General features: G+C 41.8%; 1 protein-coding gene across 8 annotated transcripts in view; it reads right to left on the bottom strand.

The window, feature by feature from the left end:
* The window catches only part of PCDH7 (protocadherin 7), a 409,967-nt gene extending 383,821 nt beyond the window's left edge, over positions 1-26,146 (bottom strand). For 5 of the 8 annotated variants that reach the window (XM_028507540.2, XM_028507541.2, XM_028507542.2 and 2 more), the window contains exon 1: positions 21,902-26,146. In XM_028507540.2, coding sequence (XP_028363341.1) covers positions 21,902-25,075 — 3,174 coding nt within the window. In that variant the 5' untranslated portion in view covers positions 25,076-26,146. Of the gene's footprint in view, positions 1-13,286; positions 14,874-18,763; positions 19,273-21,901 lie in introns of those variants that run through there. The other 3 variants (XM_028507544.2, XM_028507545.2, XM_036019640.1) reach the window with 3 other exon arrangements.
* Between the last annotated feature and the right edge of the window lie 756 nt (positions 26,147-26,902).

Raw genomic sequence — 26,902 nt, 5'->3', positions numbered from 1 at the left:
GAGGGAAAAGTGAGATAAAGTACAAGTAATACTGAAACACCTATTTGGTGTTAACATAAATTGTTGAGATTGCACAGGGCAAAAAGAGACTTGAGACTGCCCAAATAATATTTTTGTGGTTTATAAAATGTGGTTATCAAATGTTTGGAATGTTTAGCCTATCAGACCTACAGTGACCAGAATAATAGCCCTTCAACTGGCCTTAAAATAAGGAGATTTTCCTGGATTATGCCCAAGTGAGACCAATGTAAGCACGGGGCCCTTAAATGTGTGGAAGTAGGGGTTAGTGTGACACAATAAGAAAAAGACTCTCCCAGTTATTGTTGACTTTGAAGATGAAAGAGGGTCAAGAGCCAAAGAATGCCAGAAACTTCTGGAAACCAGGAAAGGCAAGAAAACAGATTCTCCCCGTGACCCTCCACAAAGGATCAGAGCCCTGCCCACACATTACTCAGAGCCTGATGAAACCCATTTCGGACATCTGATTATCGGAGCCGTAGGAAATAAACGTTTGTTGTTTAAGCCACTATATTCATGGTAGTTTTTAAAGGACAATAGGAAACAAATACAAGACTAAAATCAGGCCAGGAAGACACCAGGAAAATTATGATTAGATGTGTAAGCCAACATACCATAAGACATAAATTAAAGTCTTCTGATTGTATAATACCAAAATGCCTTCATTTTCTTAGATGCACTGTAACATTAATTATATAAAGCATATTATAACATTTTATCATTACACAGGCAGTTTTAACCACCTTTGAAGAAAAACCATAATGTAAATTGTCATAGTGGAGAATAACTCAAAAATGCATTGAAAAAATTTAAGTATGAAAACATCATATATCTTGTTCAAATGACTAATTATACTGCTTTATTTGGATTCATGAACTAATTCACCATGGTTCCACTGGTAAAAGTAAAAATTACCTGTATTACTAAATCTTCAAAAGCCCACTGCAATACGCATCTATTTATGATTTACTAGACTCTACCAAATCAAAATTTTGAAAAAGAAAGAGGAAGAAAGAAGGAAGGAAGAAAAGAAGGAAAATAATAATTCTCTTCAATCAGTCAGACTTGGGTAGTTGAAATAACCATTGTTAGCTGGAATGTTTTGGCATCGAGTTAATTTCCAATTTCTACAAGTAGTTGCTGGTAATACTACCACGTTAAACCACTAATATTCACTAGTGTATATATACTTTCAATAGAATATCCCAACTGATATAGTAGCTGAAAGCATTGTCCTGACAGAATTATGGAGATTCTGCAAGGTTTCATAGTAAGTACATGGTGTATTTTTCAGGAATAGTTACAGAAAATAAGGTCTCAGGTGAATACATATTTGACAGCATAAAGCACTAGGAAACATGCACAGCAAAACTTTAAAGGAAGGATTGCATCCAAGACCAGCTGCTCTGTGACTCCCACTCCAGAATATCCACCCTCTGCGCTCCCTTCACGGTACAGGCTCCAAAACTGAAGCTAATTCCCAGAAAATCAATCTTGTTCTTCTCCCAAAAAGTAACCTCTTTTTAGAGTCAATTACCATGAGGCTAGACAAGGGCATTAAAAAACATGGTCCTTGTGCCTTCTGCTTCTTTTTAATACTTTTCACAAATGATAGAAATATAATTTTGCATCTACTTTTATCATCTAGGTTAGAATTATCAACCCCTATTATCCCCTGGGCGTGTGGGGTTTACAGATCAAAATTTATCCTGGTATTAAAAAAATAACAATATCTCTAGAAGAAAAAAATATATAATATATATAATATATATAAAATACAAACATATGAAGAATTGAGTAATTTAATCCTAAATGGCTGGCATTGGCACTGAATGAGAAATACCACTGTGAAGTGACACCTTTAAGAGGTCAAGGGACCAAGAATTATAGGAGAAAAGTCCACCAGGATTGCTTTGTCTCCAAATGTTCCCTCTGTATCCTGGATATGGTCTTACACGAATCCCTACATTAGAAAGCATCACATCAGGGCCTTTTGGTCTTCCAGAATCCTCCATAAATAGAACTGTAACTTGTAGAGGTGATATCTTAAAAGCTGTCATCACCCTGTCACTTAACTGACCAGTCACTTAAGCATAATTAACTGGAAGCCAGCTGGTAACAAGTACCAGTATTTACAGACCACATGGTAGGTGCTCCAGTGAAAAGGAGAGCACGTAACACACACACATGGAGAAGCACCTAAAATAATTAGAAACTGTTAAAAAAATCATCATGATTTTGTTGGGATATCTGAACGCTCTACTTCTTTTGATAATCCATGAATAAATACTAAAAGGTATAAAAATACAGTGTTACATGACTATTTATTTGGAAAAAGTAACCTGTAACTCTGATAAATTGTTGTATTTTGCAAAGATGTTGCCTTGAGAGGGTGTGCATATTCCAGTGTTGCCAGGATCAGTGAGTGAGGCATCCACCGAACTCCTCTTTTGGAAATCACCTTGCAGCGGGAGTCCCTTTTCTTGGCTTGACATCGGACAATTACTAAAAGTCATTCAGAGCCAAGTGTGAAGAACCCAGAGGGAACAGTTATGTAAGTTCAGCTTTTGGTCAAAATCACAGAACTGCTTAAAAGTAGTAAGGGTAAACTGAATTGCTCACTAACTAATTCGAGTCTTAACAATTGGAAAAAGAAGTATCCATTAGAAATGCATAAAAAGCAAAATTCTGTTGAAATGCAAAGAAAGGTGGGGTAGGAAAAAATGCATTCCGAGTCAGCTCCAAAGAGAACAGTTAATGCCTGAAGGCCTTGGCCCATGATTAATGCAGGCCTGATGATGCAGGAGAAAGAAATGAGAGCCACATCATAACTTCTTTGTGAGGTATTCCTCAATTGTCAATTTTCCTAGGAATCAGTAAGTCTTTTCCTGGGTACCTGGAGCTCCCATTATAACCCGTTATCAAACTACTATATGATTATCCCTTTACAAGGTCTGTTTCCTCCACGGGACTGGGAGCTCCTTATGCCTATTCCTAGTACAGCGGCTTAGTCAATAACTGAAAGTTAGACGAATGAACAAACAACACTCACCTGGACATGTAACCTCAGTAATCTCACTGAACATCCCTCCTTATGTAGAACTACATAGGTCAGTGAAGACACATCTCAGAGGCAAACTTGGAGGTCTACTTTTGTTTTTACTAATTTTTAGTCATAGTACCAAGGAATATTGGAAACTTTCTTATAAAAGAAAAAATCCCAAATGTGTTAGTCCTTTATAGCTTTCTCAATGCAGCTGGGATCTGAAAACTTCAAAAACACTCAGTGTGTAAAATACTGTTATCACTTGGCTGCGCGGTACTTACTGACATCTGAGCCCTCTGAGACAGTGATAAGGCTCAGTCAGCACGTTGGGAAAAATGAAGACGGAGCAAGTATTAAAACCTGAGAGGTGCCACTGGGGAGAGAAAAGAGCAACACTTCGTACTGTCATAAACTGACTGCACTGGAGACGATGCTCAAGGGTCACGCCACAGATTGCCTCTGATTTGATGTCATTCAGGAAGATTGCTGAGTACAGAATGTCCACTTTGCTTAAGTCATTGTTCTAGCAATCTTCCTCTGCAATGTGAAATCGTGTGAGATAATTAATACAGTAGTCCCCCCTTATCTGTGGTTTTTCTTTCTCTGGTTTCAGTTACCCATGGTCAACTGTGGCCAGGAAGTATTAAGTGGAAATTGCAGAAATAAACAATTTGTAAGTTTCACATTGAGAACTGCTCTGAGTAGCATGCTGAAATCTCGTCAGTCCTGTCCAGGATGTGAGGCATCCTTTTGTGCAGCTTATCCACACTCTATGTAAGCTACCTGCTCATTAGTCACTCAGTAGATATCTAGGTTATCAGACTCATTATCAGAGAGAGAGAGAGGGAGAGAGAGAGAGAGAGGCCATATTCATATAACGTTTGTTACAGTATCTCATAATTCCTCGATTTATTATTACTTATTGCTATTAACCTCTTACTGTGCTTAATTTATAAATTCAAGTTCATCATGTGAACGTATGTGTAGAAAACAATCCTATGCATAGAGTTCAGTACAATAAAGGGTTTCAAGAATCCACTGGGGGTCTTGGAATGCATCTCCCAAGAATAAAGTGTAGCTATTTGAAAGCAGCTTACAAAAATGCCAGTATATCCCCAAAATGTCAGTGCGCACTAAACTGGTTTATATGTGTTACAACTGTTCTACAATATAATGTGTTTGCTTTGAGCTTGGGGGGTAAATGCCTGAGAGAGAGAGGGGAGCGAGAAGTTGGAGGAACACAGGGTGCCATGTTTTATTCTCTAGCACTGTCCTCAGGGCTTGATATTTTTTTCAGAGCGTTTCAACTATAAATTTAGGGGAAAATGTAAGCAATCATGAAAGTACAGAAAGATACAACTTCCTATCAATATTCCCTTCATACTTTTATTTTTTCTTATCTTTCGCCTTTGATGAAAAAGTTCCTCCCCAACTCAACTTTTTTTCAATTATTCAATAAAAAGGCCCAGCAAGAATCCAGCTTAAATGGTAAAAAATGAATAAGTCAAACATTTTTGAACCCCTGAGCAAAACCCTTCATTTTTTTTCCTTTTGTAAATGGAGACTTTCCTCTCTAGTTCTGAGGCATAGTTTTTCTCCTTTCTTCAATAAAACATACCTGCTTTTACTCAGAGTGATAGAATAATATCAATTCTCCAGCACAGATGAGTGCTAGGAATAAAATGACAAAATAGCACTGCTATTTGGGGTAAGGACAGATTTTTAAAAAAATGTGTTTAACTTTTTCTCCTAGGAAAATACTTAGCTTCAGTTTTGTCATCATTACTCCATTTTTGCTTCCTCTCCTTCCATTACATTCATGAATGTCTGATGTTTCACAATTTGATTTTTACAATTTCTTACATTTCCCATGGAATGTTGAGTGTTTAAAAAAATGAGATAAGGAAAAATTGAGTAATTTCCTCAATATTAGGGATCAAAACAGAAATGAATCTTATAAAATCCGTATCTTCCCCCCAGGCAGGATTGTACCCACAGATGCGGAGGTGTATCGTACAGTCAGCCAAGCTCTCAGATGTGGGGATCTTTCTGCATTTCAATGTCTTTTCATATGAAGCATGATGCGATGCATACTTTCTTTCATTCTCATACTAAACAAAATCAAAACAAAATTCACAGCTCAAGCGGCTGCACCCTTTCAGTCCTTGCTGATGCTGGAGATCCAAAAAGCAGCCCGCAGGTCAACTCTGAGCATGAGTAGCCCAAGGGTGCATTACCCAGTGAGAACTAGACAGGTTGGTGGATTTCCTTTGTTTGGGCCCCACCCGAATCATTTTCATTTTCTTTTCAGAACATCTCCATAGCCTGAAACGTGGAACTGAGCATGTCTAATACAGAATAGGGAAATGTATATAAGTACATACACATGTAAATTTAAAATGTACCATAAATTATTTTTTTGCAAGCCATGTCTGTCCTTCCTTCCTAAGTTACGTGTGCTATCCTATTCATTGTATTGTGGCATCTTGTGGACACAAGGCACTTTGAGGGTCATATCATCTAAAGATTAGTAGACCATTATATAAATAGTATCTGAAAGTATAAGTACAGAGTAAAACTAAATTCTACATTAAGCCATTTCTCAGGCTACCCAGAGCGGTTACGTGATTATAAATACTTGTGTGCCATTAGGAGTTTCTGCCTTGTGCTCTAGCAAAAGCTGTTCTTTTTTTTTTCCAAAAGAACAATAAAATGTTTGAAATCAATAGCTGTGAATTCTCAAAAACTCATAAGCATGCATTTTTATGACTTGCTTACTGGTAGGTGATCTTTTTACTACTGGGGACTGGAAACAATTCCCACATGTCTAAATGGATACAAAAACACTCATGAGGTGTGTCCAAGAAACACTTTGCTGGTGATTATAGATATAAATGTAGATATAGATATATAGAATATACACAGAAATAAAATAATATGCATTATATAGAGAGTAATATATATTACATAAAATTATATATACACACACATACACACAAACTGAGTCATGGATTTCACCAGGTTCTTACACTGTGGCTACACAAAACACGCTGCACTCTTTGTCTTTTCTTCTCTTTCCCCTCCTTGAAAGTGTATCAACATCTAAAGTTTATAGATTCATAACTAATTGTTCCGTTTGGGACACTAAATATAAACAAGCTTCCCAATGTAAACCGAACTCTTCCAACCTTCAACGTCACTTTACTCTACTGACCTAGTAATTTTAGAATGTATGTATGGTGCACATACATAGAAAGTAAAAAAAAAACAACAACACTGATTAATTTCTAGAGCAGTTTGGCTTTACATTGTTGTTTCTAAATGGAAGTTAAACTTTTAAGCAAATGGTAGAGAGGTGGTCTGTTGGGCTCTGTAAGAATTCAAGTGAAGCTTGGAGGGGAACGGTTAGGTGGGCTCCTTACCAGTGTATCAGACTTTCTTTCTGTTTGTAGGGAATGACTGCAATCCTGACAATACTCTTAATACCTGTTTGTTAAAGAAACAAAATTCTTTGTGTTCATCAGTGGACTGTTGAAAGAATCGCTTCAAAATTTGATTCCCTTATTTTGAAGCTTAAAAATTAAAAATCATACCAATAATACGTAAACCCATTCAGATCGCTCGTGTACAGAGATATTCTATAACAGAACAAAGAAGTACAGGCACTACTTTGTAAGATTGTTGTGTGTATTTAATGAGTTAATACTCGTGTATGTGAAACACTGACAGAGTGTAGGACATAGGGTGCTGTAAAAGTTTAGCTATTATTATTCATGTACTATACCACTAAAATTCAATCTCTACAGGGGAAGAGATTTTTGTCTGTTTCTACTATTGCTGTTTCTTTAGTGCCTTTCACATAATCAAATAATTGACATACAATAGCCACTCATTAAGTATCTGCTTTCTGAAATGTTAACTGTACTACCTCTGTATGTATATCGTGTATGTATATGTGCATATACATATTATACATACATATACATCCAAATACACACTCATTTCTAATTAAAGATACAACAGTAGAGAAAAAGGAAATAAAATTTTTTAACAAAGTAAATTTTAAAATGTTTGACCTACAGTGCATTGGTTTGGGGAAAAATAGCATTACCATTCACCATCTTTTGTTCCTAATGCCCTGTAGAAATGCTGTCTCCGTATCTGAAACTGATCCTTGTGTTCACAGTGAAATTCACTGAAAAGCAGATTCAGGTGCAATTAAAACAAACTCCAATTTGTGCCATAATTGCCATTTCCTTGAACAAAAGAACTGATTAACTTGCCATTTTAATACAGGAGGTCAAATGTAAAGTTAACTCAGGAAGCTTAAAAAAAGTACTTCTTAGGAAAAGTTTATTCATCTGTTTTCCTCCATTGCCTAGAAAGTCTGACCAAAGGATAGAAAGGTCATTTCTCTTCTTAACATGCCGAGTACACCCTGCATCACCCCAACTAAAGGATCACTTCGTACATTCCACTGGACTCATATGTGGTTCCCAAGCTACTCATTATGTATTTTACCAAATGCATGTTTAATTTTATTAAGAAAATAAAAAGACACAGTGGGGAAAAATCCCCGATGTGTGCATGTATTTGTGTCATGACACAAAGGGCCCTGCACGCACACTTAATAGTTCAAGAGTCACTCGGAGTGTGGCACCAGCCTCCATCACATGCTTGGCAGTTTCTGTATGCCGTAAGAAATCAGACCCACTGCTCTTTGTCAGGCCAATTATGCCACTGTGTGTGACAATCCACCGCAACTGTCACTTGAAAAGAGGGATTTATTAAGCCTGCATTACTGTTGTTTCAATGGAATCCCTCCCCACTTAACTCCTACTGCTGCTTTTCATTTGGATGGTAATGCTGAAAGTTCAGTAGAAGTGTATGATTAATGATTAATGGCATCATTCTAAAAGATGTATGTTACATTTGTGGAACAATTTTTGACTGTTTTATATAAATATTGATTTTAGCTCAATTAATACACTTGCATGCACTTAACGGCTGGCAAAATTAAAATAACTAAGATGTTACTTAATATCGCAAATCCCTGTGAAAGCTGAACATTGTGGAAAGCATTCAAGGATGGCCATAAAGTTAATATAATAAGCTAAAAAATTAAGCTCCCATTTTATGTACACGTATTGATGTTATAGATCCATATATTTTTCACAAAAGCTGTAACAACTGGACCAATTTTTCATCAAATTCAACAGTATAATATAGGGTTGCCTTTTGCAGCTGATCTGAAAAGGGAAAGTTTCCTTCCTTCTTTCCTTTTTTTCATACCCAGCCGCCTACAACTGTACAGACTGCATGTGACAAAATGACAAGCTCTCGAAGAGAAGATAGTCGAGTCCAGTGTGTTATTTTTTGGGTGGAGAATGAGCTCTTATGGACTGAACTGTGTCCTCTCAAATTTGTATGTTCAAGCCCCAACCTCCAGAGTAGCTGTATTTGGAGTTAGGGCCTTGATGAGAATTGTTGTGATTATATGATATCTTTGAAAGGTAGGGCCCAAATCTGATATGAATGTCCTTAGAAGAAGAGGAAGGGATACCTGAGTTCTCTCTCTGTCAATTTCCTGGCACCTTAACCTGGGACTTCCGGCCTGAAGAAGTGTGAAAAAAATTTCTGTTGTTTACGTCATTTAACTATGGTATTTTGCTATGGCAGTCTCAGCCAACTAGTAAACACTCTCTCTTGTAAGCCTGTAGAGAATACATAGAAACAAAATGCATGCAAAGGCTTAAACATGTAAATTAAAATCAATCAGGGCTACTATGCTAATAAGTCTCAGATCTGGAGAAAAAAGTTATGTCAGAGGGGAATGGACTGCCGGTACTTCAGTCTCTTGTAGGTTGAGGTGTGGGATCTAAGAGAGGTTCTGTAATTTTTGGAGGGTTTTTTTTGTCCCCAGTTGCATTTGTCACGGAGATAGTAACAGTGCCTGCCTCCTGGAGATGTTAGGAGTAAGTGATATTATCGCCTTTGGCAGAGTGATTGGCAAAGAATAAAAGCTCAATAAATAATAGCTGTTAATGTTAGAGGTTGGGTATGAGGTGTGAAGAAAAAGCTCCCAGGAAATAATGCACGGAAGAAAAAAAATGACTGTTAAAAATGATGAAATGTCTTAAAAAGTGTCAAAATGAATAATGTCAAATTGTTCTGCGCCCTCCCTAAACTATTTGCATTACAGCAATAAGCTACGTGTCTCTCTTCACCACTGATGTGTCAGTGGGCACTGAGAGTAATTCTGACAATATCCAGTGCCCGTGGGCACCTGTAGAGGCACACGCAGTTGTCGCACCTTGATCTTGACCAGGGCTCAGCCTTTGAAGAAATCAACCATGATAAGAGAATATCAAAATCTTCAAAAAGGTGAGTATGACAAATTAAAAAAAAAAACTTTTACACATAACAAATAGTGAAAATACCTCAAAAGTTTAAGTGCAGTTTAGGGAGGGCTTAGAGAAGCTCATGGGTAATTAGGAACATTGCCTTAAGCTGCAGTAGGCTTTACAAAGTTCTGTCAACGTGATCCTCCCTAACTAAGCCCTGTGATGAAACCAGAGTAGGAGTTGGAAAATGACAGAAGATGCACTGCACCCCAAGGGCATCAGGACTTGAATGGACTCACTGTACGCCACCGCCACACTGGCCAGTCACTGGCAGAACCAGAGCCAGAAGGCAGATTTTCAGGTTGCCTTATCCAGCTTCGGCTTTCTACATTGCCACAGGCCTTCGAGGGCAGAGCCAGTAGGCAGAAGTTAGGAATTTCTTGAGCTCTAAACCTAGACGTTTTATAGCCTCACCCATCCTCTGCCATGAGACTGAGAAGAGGGAAGAGTTAACAATTCAGATTTGGGGGCTATAGGACCGACCAGACCGACTGGAACTCAATTTTTGGGAATTGAATTATGTGAGGATAAGAAACAGCAGGACAATATCGTGGCAATAGTTCAATGACGGTAGTCTATAATACTAGCAGGAAGGAAGTATGTTGTCTTGCAGCAGTTGCATTTTTTCCTTTGTTTTTTTTTTTTCTTTCTCCCAAAAGGGAGCAGAAGATGAATAGAGATGGAGCAGTCAAATCTGATTCTAAACTGAAAACAAAACAAAAACAGCAAAAAAAAACAAAACAAAACACAAAAACCAACACCAGATTGAAATGGCAGGAAGTGGACATTTATTACTTTTTGACACTGACCTTGTAATCATATTAACCTGTGACATTTCATAGCATCCTTACAGTATCCAGGGCCAGCAAATTTCAAGGCCACAAACATTTGCCTTTGTCAGGCCTGCATTCCCTTTGCTGATACAATCTCACCTTGCTTTCCTGAAGCTCACAGCCTTAACCAAGTTCTGTCTTCCAAACTACTGCAGGCGGCCTGTCCTTCCTCAAACCCCTAATGAAATCACCATTTCTTAAGAACTATTGATCTTTGTAAGGTGCTGACCTGGTTATCTGCTTAAAGCAATTTACACCCAGGTGTGCCAGAGACTAAACAGGGCTTTTTCAGAGAGTATTTGCAATTTAAAAGAGGTGTCCTTTAAAATACTGGGACAACTAAGGAGCCCTTCTGAGTTGTAAAGCATTTCCTAGCTCCTACCTCCCTACCCATCATCCCAAATGAAGGCATATTCCTTCTTGTAGGTATCTTTCCTTAGGTAAACCCACTACATGGTTCTCTTTTCAGATATGCCAGGCTTTTACCTTTAGAAATGACTGCTCTCCACGGGCAGTCAGAAGGAACACGGAACCTTATCTGTATCAGCGAGCGTGGGCTGGCACAATGAATTCAATAGCTGCAGGAACATGAGACTGTATACTGATGAACACGAGTATACGTACTGATGAACACAGAGATGCATGCGTTCAGGCATACACACAGGGTGGGGCAAAAGTAGGTTTACAGTTGTGAGTACCCAAAACAGAGTCTATTCTATTGGTCTTTATTAATGTACTTCCTGCTTTCCTATAATAACAACTGTAAATCTACTTTCGTCCCACCCTGTTGTGTAGCTGTTTTCCAAAGGTAAGGATCTCTGGAATACCAAAAACCCACCTTTGCATGCTTCCTCTTCATCCCAGGCAAGAGATGTCCGGACTCTACTGTGTGGCCTAGCGTCTCCCTCACTTGCCTTAAATAATTGCAAAGTTTACTAGTTTTATCTTTTTTAAAGGTATGGTGTTTATGACACCAGCAAGTAGAAGGAAGGATGGGACATCAGAGAATTGCTCATTTGCTGCTGAAGCCAGAGTCATACACCATGCAGAGAAGGCAGGGACTCCAGCCAACACAGCAGGTGGCCTTTTATCATAAAGACATCGGCTCAGCAGGGAAAGAAAATAAGTCAGCAGGCGCTCAGGGTCTGATGTAAAAGTGGCCTCACGTAGTCCAGTGATCTACAAGCTACCTAGCACCAAAGCCCACATCCTTGGCTCATTTCCTCAACAAATACGTCTGAGTGTCTCCAAGGTGCTAGGCACGCTAGTGGGCCCTGGGAAATACCATGACAAGCAAGGCAGACTTGGGGACGGTCCCGCGAAGTTTCCTGTGTCCCTTGCCTTATGTGTATCTTTTTTTGCACTGTCTTATGCATGAAGGCAAGTGTCTTGTTCTCGTCATCATTGAATTACATCCTAAAACCTTACAGTGCATCTTAAAGATGCAGCAAATCAATCTATTCTCTGCAAAATGAATGGCTAAAAACAATCACATCAAAGAAGGTGTTTTTCAAAATGAACAGATAGAAGATGATTCCTGATATCATCAGATATTTTAAATTGTGGAATTACTTCTTAAGGACTTTGGTCTTTTTTTTATTTTTATGTTTTAGAAATAGCCTCAAAAATACAGTTAGGTTTAAGTGAATTACCTAGTTCTTGAGGGTTTTTAAAATCACGTGAGGTTGTCGTTTCTAAATCAGACTAACTAGCTCTTCGAAGGACTCCCACAGCGCTTCCTTTTTCGGTAGTACGGAGTGAGGTTTATGACCCGAGAATACCGGTAAAACTGGGCCGAGTCTAAATAAGTCTTTTCGGAAGACTTCACCCAGATAAGTCTGAAAATATACTTTATTCAAAAGCACACATTTCACAACTTCCTCCAAATGCTCTCGGTACTCACACATCCTGACTGGATATTTCTTCATCTACTTTATAAAGGTCTTAAGCAAGTTCCACCAGGGTCACAAAAAAACTGTTCCTTAATTGTTTCCTCACCTCGGAAAAAATTAAGAGGTTGCTTCTCCTCATAGTTTGCTCTGAGGAGCAAATCAACAAACATAACGTTCCATTTTTTCATATTTCAGAGGAATGATGCAAATATAATCTATTATTTTTCTGCTTTGTAATCTTCTTTATACTGTATTAATTCCATACGGATCAAGACTCTTAGTATTCTTTGCATACTAAGCACGAATAAGGATAGATGTGTTGAAATAAATTTTATATAAACACTCTGCAATATTCTCATATTCCTCTTGGTGGAAAATGAATTATCATCTTGTTTTTTAAAATAAAATGTCCAAATGCTATATATGTGGGGTGGTGGGTGGTGGCTCTGAGTCTGTCGCCTTCTGAGTACCGACACCTCCCTACATGGTAAATTCCAGTGTTCACAAAGGGGGCTGGGCAATTGGAAGCAGGGGAGCGGGAGAGGGGGTGAGTCTGTGCAGCGGTAGGGCCAATGGTGACATCATCAAAGATTTCTAAAAAAGGAATAGTAAGACTTCTCAAAAGCTTTTCCCTATTGGCAAATGCTGCTGCCGATCATTCTGCTTTATTATGTTTTCCTAATATAATAGTAAGTAGCCACCCTTCCCTTCCCCAAACAATCTAGAGTAGCGGTTCCCATCTCATTCAGCTGCTTCCACAGTAAGAAATTCTCCGTGTAGCAACCGAGAACACGAACCACACATGCACAAAGACACAACTGAAACGCGGTTTGCGCAAGACAGTATTTACTCTTACGATACGGGTGAGGGGTACTCGGAATTTTTCTGCTTTATCTCATATCATTCTACTCGTGGTAGAGACTCACACACTGAGTCAGGCCCCAGTAGTGTGTTGCAACCCAAGTTTGCAAAATGCTGCCTTAGGATATTCTTTGTGAAGGTGTTCCCAAATAATGCCTCTATGCGCTTGCACATTGGGTTATCCGCAAATTCTGGACTTTTTTTGTCTCTAACTTGTTTTTGAGTTGATGTGATATGTTAGAGGGTTCACAGCTGAAGTACATCTAAGGAAGTTTACTCCTTAGGATGAAGAAATGCAACATTTACAAGAAGCAGAAAGTGGTAGGAATTATTTTCACTAACTTCTTACACTTTTACCCTTGTCCTTGTGCTCAAAATAAAAATAAGCTGAGGAAAATTAGCTTTTACTCAGGAACTATATACTATAGTCTCGATGATATTTTTGAAATATTCCTTCTTTTACAAAATGAAATCAACAGCTAATAGAATAAAAAGCCTAAAATACATACAGTAGAGATACATGGGCTAGAGTGCATTTCCTACCACTCTGCGCTTTAACATTGTTCTCACACGTATTTATTTTGCTTAAAGGGCTTTTATATTGATAGTAATTCACAAAAAATATCTCCAGAATCTGGCATTCTTGGTTAGTATTTCAAAACTTGGGAAAAACTTTAATAGGGCAGACACTGTGTTATAGAATTGTCAAATGTTACATATGAAACACTTATATGATGGCACATAAACCTACACAATGTAACAGAGACATAAATATACAACATAGAGGGTGTAGCCAGAGGATTCCCTGACTTACCCAGAAAATCACTCATGCAACCGAAATTTGGCCAATTGCTCTTTCAACACATAATGTAATGTGCTGGATTCTCGGAAGCTGCTGGAATTTATGTTATTTGACATCAAATAGAATAGCCTTCAGATAAATGTACTCCACAAAAACAAGAAGCCACACATATTCCCTCTGAATGTGACTACAGTGACTTCAGTAAATCTAACTGAAAGGTTCTAAATTCTCTCAAGGATTTCAACCAAAAAATACCTTGAAAATTCTATAGACATTCTAGCCAGTATTTCAAAACTAAGGAACAAAGCAATGCATTGCCTGTACAAAATACCAAAGTAATCTCTGAAATCTGATTACAGGCAATATTTTTAATACATATTGCTCAAGTTCCTCACATACACAAGTGTGGGAACACACACACACACACACACACACACACACACACAGACGGTGGTATTTAGAAATACCCACACAGAATGAGCACTCTGAGACACTACCATTTCTAAAAGAACTCTCTCACTGGCTTGGAAAAAGGTGGTGATTACATAACACTTTAAAAATATTGATCAATGTAGGATTTTATTGAAAATCAGTATTTAATGTGTTATAGACAGAGACTTAATTGACTTAATTTTCCTTGGTTCACACAAAGCCAGAGTCTTTTGGGTTTGTTTGTTTTTTTTTTTTTTTTTAACTTTACAATTAAGTTCTGCTAACCGCTTCTTTGAGAATGGAATTTCCTGGTGACTTAAACATCCATTATTAGCACATTTCTTTATTAATACTGCTTCTTTTGTGTTTATTCATCGTAATACTACTTTCCTTCAATAAAAAAATAAAAGCTTGAAAATCAAATGAACATCAAGTGGAACGAGCAGTGATTGGCTGACACCCCACGGCCAAGGGCAGGCTCCAGCAGGTTTCGGAGTAGCCAGGTCATCAGAGTATGGTGCATAATGGAGCATCATATTAGCATGGAATTCAGCCAAACACAGTAATGTGTGGATGTGCACGCATCTGAAAAGAGGAAAATAAAGATTTATACAGGTGAAAATAATGCAATAAAGAAATTTTTCCCAGCGTCTTATGCCCAATCAAAATGCTGTGTTACAGATTTTGAAGCAGAGAATTTTTACTGCCAAATTATGTATTTGTAAATAATAAATATGCTCAGAGGGAAACCGTTAACTTGTCAGACGAACCATACTTAGAAGCTTTAACAGTTTTTGTTTGTTTGTTTGTTTGTTTATACCCGGCATTGGAGTTCAATACAAACATCACTAAATTCCTGAAAATAAAGCTTTATTCTGCCTTTAAAACATTAATTCACCAGAAGTGATAATTAAGATTAGTTTTAGTGGTTTCAGCTCAATTCTTCTTGTAATGTGATTTCCCCCACAACACTAATGCTAAATAAAGCACTGCGTAATGTTCTGAAACAGAGTTCCTGCTTTGGAAAAAACTCTAAGGGCTTTTAAAATAAATAAGAAAGATAAGCAAAGCTGACTTAAGATAGATATATATATAAACAGATCTTACTATTTCTATACAGTCACAGTAAATGAATGGATGGGGAGCCTTGCCACAGTCTAGAAACTGGTTACACACAGCTTAAACATAATGCTCTAAACAATTACCACACTAAATTTCGTACATAATCTCCATCACCACCCTCCCCCAGTGGGGGGTGGGGAGTAATACCGTTAAAATATATAATAGCATCAGTGGCTATGGCAAAGTTTTTGTCACATCATACGTAGTTTTAAAAGCAGCTCAGATTTCATTCCGAAATTTAAAAATCATTTCTATTTATTACTATGTAAATTTAGACTCTAATACATTAAATTTGTTTACTGTGTAACAAGGAAGTGATCTAATTGAAAAGTAATAACAAAATATCACATTCTTCTAAAAACTGTCTAGAAGACAAATTTAGAGAAAAAAAATAGCTCCCAATTGTACAGGGTGGGGAAAAAGTAGGTTTACAGTTGTCCATATGGAAAATAAAATAATAGTAGCAAACACTGTTTTGTGTACTCACAACTGTGCACCTGCTTTTGTCCCACTCTTACGTGAAGGATGCTACGAAGACAAAGTGAATGTACAAAATTTGTAAAATACAAAGGAGTACAGAAGCAAAAGGCATCATCCATATTGATGGAAAAGGACAAAGATTATCCCAATTAGAATGCATAGAAAGTTTCCTACTAATGTATAGAAAGCCTGTATTAATTTCCATTTAAAAGATGTTTTTATTGAGGATATACTAAATGCTGGCTAGGTGCTTACATCTATCATCACTGTTCTACTAAAATTAAAAATTCTGTCCGTTGCCCTGACCGATATGGCTCAGTTGGCTGGGAATCAAATTGTCCTGCATGGCCAAAAGGTCGCTGGTTAGACTCTGGTCAGGGCCGATGCCCAGGCTGAGGGTTCAGGCCCCAGTAGGGGTGCATGCAAGAGACAACCAATCCATGTTTCTCCCTCACATCAATGTTTCTTTCTCTCTCTTTCTCTCTCCCTCCCCCTCTCCATGGAATCAATAATAGAAAGAAATATTTAATTCTGTCTGTTAACTTGTTGAATATATGTTCTAAACCACATTGCTACTTTATCTTAGCAATTGCCATTTTCCTAAGCGTAAAAAGAAACACTATTTTTTAAAAGAAACTCTGTAACATTTGAATTACAATTTGCCAGATAACTTTACAGATTAAAATCTAGAACCTAAAGCAGAATTATATTCTATTTTGAAATGACAATCTATAGCCCTGGCCAGTGTGGCTCAGTGAGCTGGAGCCTTACCCTGTAAGAGCAGGGTCGGGGATTCTACTCAGGATCAGGGCACACACCTAGGTGGCAGGTTTGAACCTCGGTCTGCAGTTGGGGTGCCTAAGATCCACACCCCCCTAGTCCCACAGCGTGCAGGACACAAAACCAACAGCTCTTTCCCTCTCACAGCAGTGTCTCTCTCTGTCTCCCTTCCTCCCTCTCTCAAAGCATTGAAAACACGTCCTGGGGTGAGGATCAAAAAATAAATGAGTAAAAAAGTCAGACGACATAGGCAAATATGCAGTTATACGTACATAAATAAACTTCAACAGGTTTCTGTCACTACTGAAATATATAAAGAGAAGGTGCCCTGGCTAGCGTAGCTCAGTGGATTGAGCGCGAGCTGTGAACCAAAGCATCGCAGGTTCGATTCCCAGTCAGGGCACATGCCTGGGTTGCAGGCCATAACCCCCAGCAACTGCACATTGCTGTTTCTCTCTCTCTCTCTCTCTCTCTCTCTCTCTTTCTCCCTCCCTTCCCTCTCTAAAAATAAATAAATAAAATCTTAAAAAAAAAACATAAATGAAAAAAGAGAAGGTTAGAAAAATCTCTTTTTTTTTCTTTTTTACCAAGAGGTGATAAATGAGGATAAAAAAAGAACACCGGACTCTGCACTCCGTGACTTGGACTCTCGTCCACATTACATACCCGATTATTCCATCATTATACAAACTGCTTTTCCATACTGACCCTGTCCCCTCTTCTGTGCAATCCAGGGGCAGTTTCAGTCGTTGTGTTTTAATTGTGAAATGTGATGACTAGTGATTTTAGAAACAGGCATTAAGTAGTTGACTATGATAGGCTTTATATGATTTTGTGTATGTTTAAAGTTCAAATGTTTTCCACGCATGAAAGTATGAATCCCACAAGGAAATAAAAGTTGGACTGCACCATGACTGGTTTACATGAATACATCTGTATGTGTCTCTGGGGGTGGAAATGGAGAGAGATTTTTCAATATGCAACATGTGCACACTTTTCCATATATGAAATATGTAATTACTCAAAGACAGAAAGATAGCAAGAATAAATGACTTGACTATATTTATCTAGGTGGTGATTTACTTTAAAAATTTTAACTCGACTTTGTAGTTTTACGTCTAAGTCATTAACTGACTTAATATAAGCTTGGACTAAGGTTCAAATAGTCAAACCTGGACTATCCAAAAATGTGCAGGCTCACTGCACATCGCATCAGTGGATGACCCTGCCCTTGTTCTATCGAGAGCTCCAGGTAACATTGCCATAGTAGGTACCTCCTGACTAAAGACAGCCTCTCCTTCATCATCATTAGCTTCTCGCCTACGGTATCAAGCCAAAGGTCACAGAAATCCCTCCAGATCTAGGTGGATTGTACCCCTTGAAAAGCGGCCTTGCAGACAGACAGAACCATGCTGTGGAGATCCCGCTGGCAGAACTGGAACCGGAAGCTGCGCGTGGCGTGGCAGCACTCTGCAGATGCGTGTCCACTACGACACGTACGGTGTAACACGCACACACAAATCCACGTGCGGTGTTCTCAGTGCTCAGAACTCTACTAGACCGTGGCAAGTCATGTCACCCATTGGCTTCCGAAATTGAAGTAATTAAAAAATAAAATAACTTCTGCCATGAGCATTACTAAATATGCTATGAATATTGAGCATAATCTGATCAATTAAAGGAAACATTATTCAGATGGCATTCAGCAGCTCCTTACGCAAGGAAAACTGTCACTGGAGTCAATATAAATTCTTTGTGAGTATTCCAGGATCAGCTACAAATGGATTTTTAAATGAATGTTTATTCAAGCTGTATTCTCTACACTCTTGCCAAAAATAAAGTACCTAACATTCCATTTACTAAATACAATAAAATTTTTACTTGCCAGTGCGTTATCCAAATAGCGGCATGGCCAGGATGGGCTCAATAAAACTTGAACAGAGTAAGTGAAGTGGTAACTATACTTTTATATATGTTGGCTCGTATTTCAGAATTATGTTAGCTTTTTAAGAAAATTGAAAAACTACTTAGCACACTAAAACACTAGACAGTTAAATAGAAAATAAAATGCTAAAAAAAAGAAAAGATAATGCTTCTACCTTTATTTTATAACTTAAAAACACAGAAGTACTTACAAAACTGTAATAACCGCAAAGACCAGGTTTACCCAGTAATAGGGAGGATGAAACAGAAAGGGGTGCCCTGAATCTCAATAACGCTGTTAGTGATGCAGATTTTTCTCCACTGGACACACCGTTATGGATCAAGGGCTTCAGCTGCAGAGGTCTGAACTTGGGAAACCTGGGGTTACATCAGTGTTCCTAACGTGTGAATTTTAAAGATAATTCCAGCAATTCTGCAACACACATCTCCTAGCTTCTGCCCAGGAATAAGTATAGAAGCTTCATGTGAATGACTCTAGTGCCGTGAAAACAAACGTGATGTGGAGGGAGGGTGGCTTTATTTACAAACTTACTTCTACAAAGCTGTTTATTATAACACAGCCAATTAAGAGGACTCAGGAGCACTACTGCCAAAGGCCTCTCTGTCGTGAAGATAAGAGCACTGTGGCAGAATCACTTCCACAGCATCAAGTAAGGAACTGTGATAAAGCAATTTAGGAAAACTGTAAATAAATTGAAGGTTTTATGTCAGATAAAATCTCAGATTTTTAATCTCTGCCTTAAGGAATTACAAGGTGGCAACCCTCAACTTTTTCCTTAAATGAACTCAGTATCGCAAGGGGGGAAATTATAACAAACCCCTGTATTCATGTACAAGTTTTATTTTATGTCAGGTTGCATCAAAGAAAATACATTTTGGCACTGTACAAAAACTTAAGGTAGTATCTTTTAAAAATAAAAAAGTGAAAATCATCTATTTATGGTACAAACAAAAATCAGAACAAAAAAGATCCTTTCCATTATGTCAGATGTCTAAACAGAATATAACTTTGTAAATGGATCCCTGTCCCCTGACGGCAATATCGAGATGAAGAGTATCAATTACTAGTCCTAATTACATTAAGGGGGGTGTACTCCATTTGCTTTTATTTCATTTTAGGCTAGCTATTTATTGTGGTTAAAACTTTACACATCTGTTGAATACCTAAGGACACACAAGTTCTCCAGAGTCACTGTGGCAAACTACATGATTTATTCCAATGGCTTCGTAGGATATGTGAACTCTCTCGCTCAGCCAGGAGACTAGCCCCACACATTAGTTTATTTATAAGCATATCACTTTGCCTTTTAAACAAGATGCCACAACAGTCTTGATATTGGCTGTTTTAAATATTCAAGAATATAGGGCTAACCCTATTTGATGAGCCAAACAAAGCTTAAATGACAGCACAAACTGTAGTAGGTGGTTACATTAAAGAAAAAAGATCTAGAAATCTGCTACTGATACCTCCACTCAAAAGTTTAAGATTCCACCGTTTGGAATGCAAATGTCATTCAGCCACAAGACAAACAGCCCTATCAGGATAACAGCTGAGAAGTAACTATTCAGCAGAAAGATCCCTTCACTGGACTTCTGCATTACAAATTACCATTTCCTAGGGAAATTTCAACAGATCTCAATTTATTTTGGGGTGTTTGTAAGTACTCTTACAAAAGTGCTGTTATTTTAACTGCAATTGGCCTTGTTTAGAAAACTGGTAAAGGCTCTAAAAACAAAACAAAAATCTGCTTCTAACTCCAGGTAAAGCGATGACACAACAGGTATAAACTTTCCACTTGACAAATTTCACTTTAAAAGAAACAAATAACTCAGCCTCACATGCACATGAAAAGACATATTTTCAAACTTTTAATGAATTATAGTTAAACCTGTGTTTTCTTGCATTGCTTTGAATATCAGATGTGAAACCATACTAAGTATGATTCTCATTATCCAAATAGTTTCTGCATATAGTAACACAACTTCTATATGCAGAATGCAGAAAATATTTCTTTAGGAAACTAATGTTTAGAAGTATGAAAGCACTAAGAAACTATCCCTTTCCAGCAATATCTTTAATGTGCCCATCAATACACATCTTTAATGAGGCTATAAAATAACTTTTTCCTTTGCCTTAATTCTTCTCGGATCACACATTCCACATGCGAAGCATATCTAATAGAAAAGCTACTATTCGATACTGACAGTTATAAATGTGTTTCTCGAGATGAGTCCTGAAATTAAGAAATATGTGATTTATTAGAAGATATATTAGTAGAGTTGCTACAGCATTGGTCTCAACAGTTTCCAAAAGGTTTTATTTGTTCTGTGTCAAACTTCGATGGGTGTAAAAAGTCAACTTTGTGAGCATTACATATACCACGCAATACATTTCCTATGTATTTTTGAAAGTTTTTTTTTACTGTTTCCTCATTTCACTGAGAAACACCTGTAGCAGATATTCCACATAACCTTCAGGGTCTGGGTACAGCACAGTGCATACATACCAAAACATGCTTGCACACAGTGCGTCGAACATGAACACTTTTGCGGTTTGGATCAATAAGTGGTTCAGACAGTACACTTTTCCTTATAAACTTTCAATACAAGACATGAAGAATGCAAATGCTGATTGTGTAACCACATAAAAGTCTAATTGTTATAGGTATTGAAGTGTTAAAAATGTTATTTTCATGACACTTGTATATCACTAAACGTTTTTAGACCACCATTTCTGCCAGCGTAGACAGTACTTTCCTATCTCAGACTTGGTACCGCATTTGCATGAGTCAGCATTCGCTTATCTGTGAAATTCTGCATAATGTGTAACACAGCTAAAACTTTCATAGTGTCAAGTTGCACAGACACCAGTAGTAACTTTAGAAATTCTCCCTGGATACAATTATCTACTTAGTAGCCACAAAAGAAAGCAATTCCAGGTTAAAGCTAATTATCCAAATAGTATATACATACTTGTTCTGGAAACACAAAATGTAGGCAGGATTTGGGCTGTCAAGTGCAAAGAGAAATATAAAATACTGCCTACTTTGGACTTTTTCTTTGGTAACTCAGTGAATGTTGGTCTAACTTGCAAAATATAGTGGTGTGCCTTACATAGATGGCCTCTACCAGATGAAGGATGTATGAGTTACCATTAAACCTCGGCTATTAAAATTTTAAATCACAGCTTTCGAAAAAGCAAAGACCACACTTTGCAGGAGGTCCTTTCTGTCTCTGAGTTATTAGCCTTGTCTGGGATATTTAAATGTATCTGAGATGCATCTTACCTGTTTGCTGTACTTGTTATTGGTTTGACAGCTGTATTCAGAGCAGTGATCTGATCCAATGGAAATGTTGTCTCCTGCTCCCACAAATGTGTTGGCTGGTGGTAGATCTTGTACGGCTTGGTGTTTTTTTCCTGCAGTTGGTGACTGGGGGTGAAGCTGCACAGTAGGCAATGGGGAACTGGATTTGTAATGCCTAGCCAGGTCAGGACTACCAGGCCCACCATTGACTGACCGGTATCGGCCCATGCTGGGGCTGTCTGACAGCTTCTCATTGACACTATCGTACCTCTGTCCATTTGGCTTAGAAGCTTCTACAGTGACAATGCTGCTGTAGAGAGGCTGCTTTGATTTTTTGTTTTTCTTGTCCTTTTTAGGCTTTTTAGATTTGTCATGCTGTTGGGGCGTAAAAAAGTCTTCGTGATCTTTTTTGCCAGCCTCGTAGCCATTTTTATTTTTGGAACGGCAGTACCTTGCCATCACTACAATTAAGATGATTAGAATCACTGTCATAATTCCAGCAACCACCCCGATGACAATACTAAGTCTCTGTTTGCTAATTTCATAGCTCGGGTCACCAGCTATATCCTGGGTGAGTGGGGTATGCAAACTTCTGGCTATCTGGGAGTCAATCACAGTTGCGTTGGAGACACTTTCATTGACAAACACATGCACCAGAGCCGTGGTGGACTGGGAAGGCTGCCCGCTGTCATTCACTTGCACCACCAACCTGTGCAAGCCATAATGCTTCTGGGTGAGTTTCCCCACTAAGGAAACCACACCACTGGCGGAATCAATCTCAAACAGCTTGAAGGGATTCCCTCCCACAATGCTGTAGTTAAGGTCTGCATTGATGCCATCGTCACTGTCTGTTGCCAACACGGTAGCTACTACTGTCCTGACATTACTTGAAGGTGGCAGTAAAGTGTAGGAAATGTTTTTGGGAAGAGTAATTGTGGGAGCATTGTCGTTTTCATCCATAACAAAGAGAGACACCGTGGCTGTGGCTGATCTGGGAGGATCTCCTCCGTCCACAGCCTTGACTCTGAATGTGTATGTGGTCTGATGTTCCCGGTCAAAAGACATGGTAGAGTAAATGGTCCCCGTGTCGTTTTCAATGGAAAAAATATTACTGTTTTCCTCGATGTACAGGCTCATCTCTGCATTGCGCCCCTTGTCAGCATCCATCACCGTGACCATCCCCACGGGGCTGTTGGGCTGCAAGTTTTCTTTCACGTAAAAGGTAAAGACGTCCTGCATAAACTTAGGGTCGTTGTCATTCTTGTCAGCCACCTGCACGATCACCGTGGTGCTGCCCTGCAGCACCGGGATGCCTTTGTCTTTGGCGTTAACTTTAAACTCGTACCTGTCAGTCTGCTCGCGGTCCAGCACCTTGTTGACGAGGATGTCCCCAGAATCGGGATCGATGGCAAAAATCCCCATCACGGAAGAGTCCAGGGAGTAAGCTATCTCCGCGTTTTTCCCGCTGTCGGCGTCTGTCGCCAGCACGGTGGCCACCCTCTCTCCAGGGATGTTGTTCTCCGGGAAGTAGACCTCCACCACGGACTGGTCGAAGACAGGCGGGTTGTCGTTGGTGTCTCCCACCTTGACAATCAGGGAGTTGTTGCTGGAGAGGCTGGGGCCGCCGGAGTCCACCGCCACTATGATCACGTTAAACTCCCGGGTGGTCTCATAGTCCAAAGGGGCCGAGGTGTGCAGGAAGTACTTTTTCTTGTTTTGGTCGCCCTCTGTGTCGCTGGCCGGCTTGAGCTGGAACGGCACGTCCCCCACCACGGTGCAGGCGACCACACCATTCTCGCCTTGGTCCCGGTCCGACACCTGCACCAGGGCGATGGGAGTGTCCACCAGAACGTCCTCGGCCACATTGGCCACCCCGTCCTTGAGTGGGATACGCCCAATCTTGCGGATTTCAATAGACGGCACGTTGTCGTTCTCATCCTTGATGATGAGGACCACCGTGGCCTTGTCGGTCTTGGGGGGCTGCCCGCGGTCACGGGCCATGACGGTGAAGCGCAGCTGGTTCACCTCCTCGCGGTCTATTCGGTGCAGGACACTGAGCCAACCGGACGTCTCGTCCAGGCGCAGCAGCCGCCTCACGGACTCAGTAGCCGCCCCGAACACGTACTCGATCTGCCCGTTGACCCCCACGTCCAGGTCGGTGGCACGCAGCTGCAGAATAGGGGTCCCCGGGGCGCTGTTCTCGGCTAGATCTGCCTCGTACACGCTCTTCTCGAAGCGGGGGCTGTTGTCGTTCACGTCGGTGATGAGCACCCGCAGGATGGCCTGGGAGGAGCGGGGCGGGTCGCCGCCGTCGCGCACCCGCAGGGTCAGCTCGTAGGAGTCGCGCTGCTCGCGGTCCAGCGCCCCCTTCACGATCAGCTGCGGCTGCTTCTCGCCATCCGGGGTGTCGGCCACCTGCAGTTCGAACACGCTGCTGCGGCCACCGGGGCTGGTCCCGCCGCCACCGCCCTCTGGTGCGTCCGGCCGCCGCTTGGAGCCGCCGCCGCCGCCACCGCCGCTCGCGCCGTTCCCGCCGCCCCCGGGGTAGGGGGCGCTGTCTGCAGGCCCGGCGCGCCGACCCTCACCGCCACCTCCGCCGGGTTCCTGGAGCAGCTCGTAGCGCTCGATGCCGTTGCGGCCGAAGTCACGGTCGGTGGCGGTGGGAAGCAGGTACAGAGTGCCCACCGGCCTGTTCTCCTCCACCGTGAGGGTGAGCACCGGCGACGGGAAGGTGGGCGTGTTGTCGTTGATGTCCAGCACGATGACCCGACCTTCGAAGAGGTCCACCCAGCTCTGCGAGGGCCCGATCACCGACACCTCGAAGTCCAGGAAGCACTCGTTCTCGTCGAAGATCATCTGACACTGGGGCAGCTTCTCGCGGTCGATGCGCCGCTCGCTCGTGCTCAGCTCTCCCGTAAGGTTGTCGATCTTCAGGTACTCCGAGCCTGACTCGAGGCTGAACGTCACCTCGCCCGAGCCGGTCACGATGCCCAGGTCCGAGGCGACGTTGCCGATTCGGACGTCTGCGGGGCCCTCCTCGGCCAGCCGGTACCGGAGGAGTTGCTTGGCGGCGGCCAGGCTGAGCGAGAGCGGCAAGAGGAGACAGCAGCCCAGGCACCAGCCGCGCGCCCACCCCGCGGTCCGCATCCTCAGCATCTTCTCCTGCTGCTGCTGCTACTGCTCTTTCTAATCACAGCCCCCCTCGGCGCCCCCCTCCTCAGGGGCCGGCCGCCTGCCCTCCTCCCAGACCTCTCCCCTCTCCGGGAAAGGAAAAAAAAAAAAAAAAGCGAGAGGGAGAGGTGGGAGGGGGCAAGAGCAGTGTGTAGAGTCGGCCAGGAGAAATCAGCGATAGATCCTTCTTTTTTTTTTTTTTTCCTTCTGCTTCTTCCGAAAGTTATTGTTTCATAATTCATGCAATGGGTGCTAATCGCCCGCTCGCTGGCCGCCGTTCAGTCGCAGTACTCACAGTTCACGGGACACTGCGCGCCAAGGGTTCGGCGCCCCCCCCTCGGAGTCATCCCCGCAGCAAGCGGAGAATCCCGGGCTCCCGTCCTGGCTCTGTCGGAAGGGGCCGGTACCGCTCCGGCAGGCGGGCGGTGGAGCCGGGAAGCGACGGGGAGCGAGCCTGCAGCCTCTCCCCCGCCTGCCAACCCTGCTAGTCTTGGCTGCTACTCGAGTTGAGTCCAATTCACGTTTCAGCCACTCAGTCCAGCCTTAGCTCCTGCTCCGGCTGCCCAGGAAAACGTGAGTCGCTTCCTGCACGAGGCGCTGGGGTCAGCAACAAGCCAGCCTCAACTCCGACTCCGCTCAGGCACAGTGAGAGCCAGTCCACAGACCGAGAATGAAGAATAGCCGTCAGGTTGCTTCGAGCACCGAGCAACGGAGACCACTCGCGTTACAGAGCGGTCCGCGTCCGGGTTCTCCCCGCGCGCCCAAGAGCAGCCCGAGCCATGTTCAGAGTCGGTCCCTTCTCACCCCGAGAGCTGCTTTTCCTTTTTTTCTTAACAACTCTGCGCAAGGTCATTAGTCACGAAGCCGCCGCCTGAAACCGCAGCAGCAGTTCGCCTGCGGAGGTGAAGGCTGAGCCGAGCGCACCGCGCGGCGCCCAAGTTTGGCTTCGCAGCCGCAGAGTCCGTATCTTTCCTCACCTGCATTCGGCCCGCATGTCGGAGCACTGGGATCTGCAGCGCTGTGCGCGATTCAGGGAGGAGATTGCAGCCTCTCTCTCTCTCCCCGCTCTCTCGATCCCTCCCCTCCCTCCCTCTCTCCTCCCTCCTCCTCCTCCTCCTCCTCCTCCTCCTCCCTCCTCTCCTTTCCCCTTTCCCCTTCTCCCACTCTGTCTCCTGCACGATCCGTTTCCTTTCACCCAGTCCCAATGCAGGCAACTCGAGCTGAACTTGATCCCTTTGCAGTTCAAAGGTGAGCAAACCCGGCTCTATGCACGGGCGACGTTGGCCCAGCGAGAGCCCCTGGCCCGGCTCTCCCAACGGCAATTAACAAAGATGCCCAATTCTGTCCGGATTTCCGAAGAAAAGCCAAAGGCATTGGGGAGGGAGTGGAGGGGGAGGTGGAGTCAGAGATAGCTGCCAAGTAGCTTGGGGGGGGGGGGCGGGGGACAAAAACAGTTTGCCAAGGGGAGAAAAAGTGCCAGTCGGCTGTTGCCTCGGAAGTGCCCTGGCTCGGCGGGTGAATTCCGCAGTTGTCTAGTCCCTTTCGCGTCTCGGAGAGTCTGGTGCGGGCGCTCCCGCCGCCCCTCAAGCTGCCACAGCTCCGAGACACGGCGAGTGGGAAGCTCCCGCTCACGAGCCGCGAGCCAGAAACCCGCAAGTTTGCCCAAAGTGGTGGCTGCTGCTAGTGGCTCAAGCTTGTCCCTGGCGCTGCTGCAGCGGTGGCGGCGGCGATAGCAGCCGAAGCGCTGAAACTACACACTCGCAGAGAGGGAGGGAGGAGTGTGTGTGCTGCAGGGGGGCGGGGGGCGGTAGG

Source organism: Phyllostomus discolor, chromosome 1, assembly GCF_004126475.2.
Source record: "Phyllostomus discolor isolate MPI-MPIP mPhyDis1 chromosome 1, mPhyDis1.pri.v3, whole genome shotgun sequence".
Lineage (NCBI taxonomy): Eukaryota > Metazoa > Chordata > Mammalia > Chiroptera > Phyllostomidae > Phyllostomus > Phyllostomus discolor.
The sequence above is the reverse complement of the archived record's forward strand: the minus strand, read 5'-3'. Positions and strand labels throughout refer to the sequence as shown.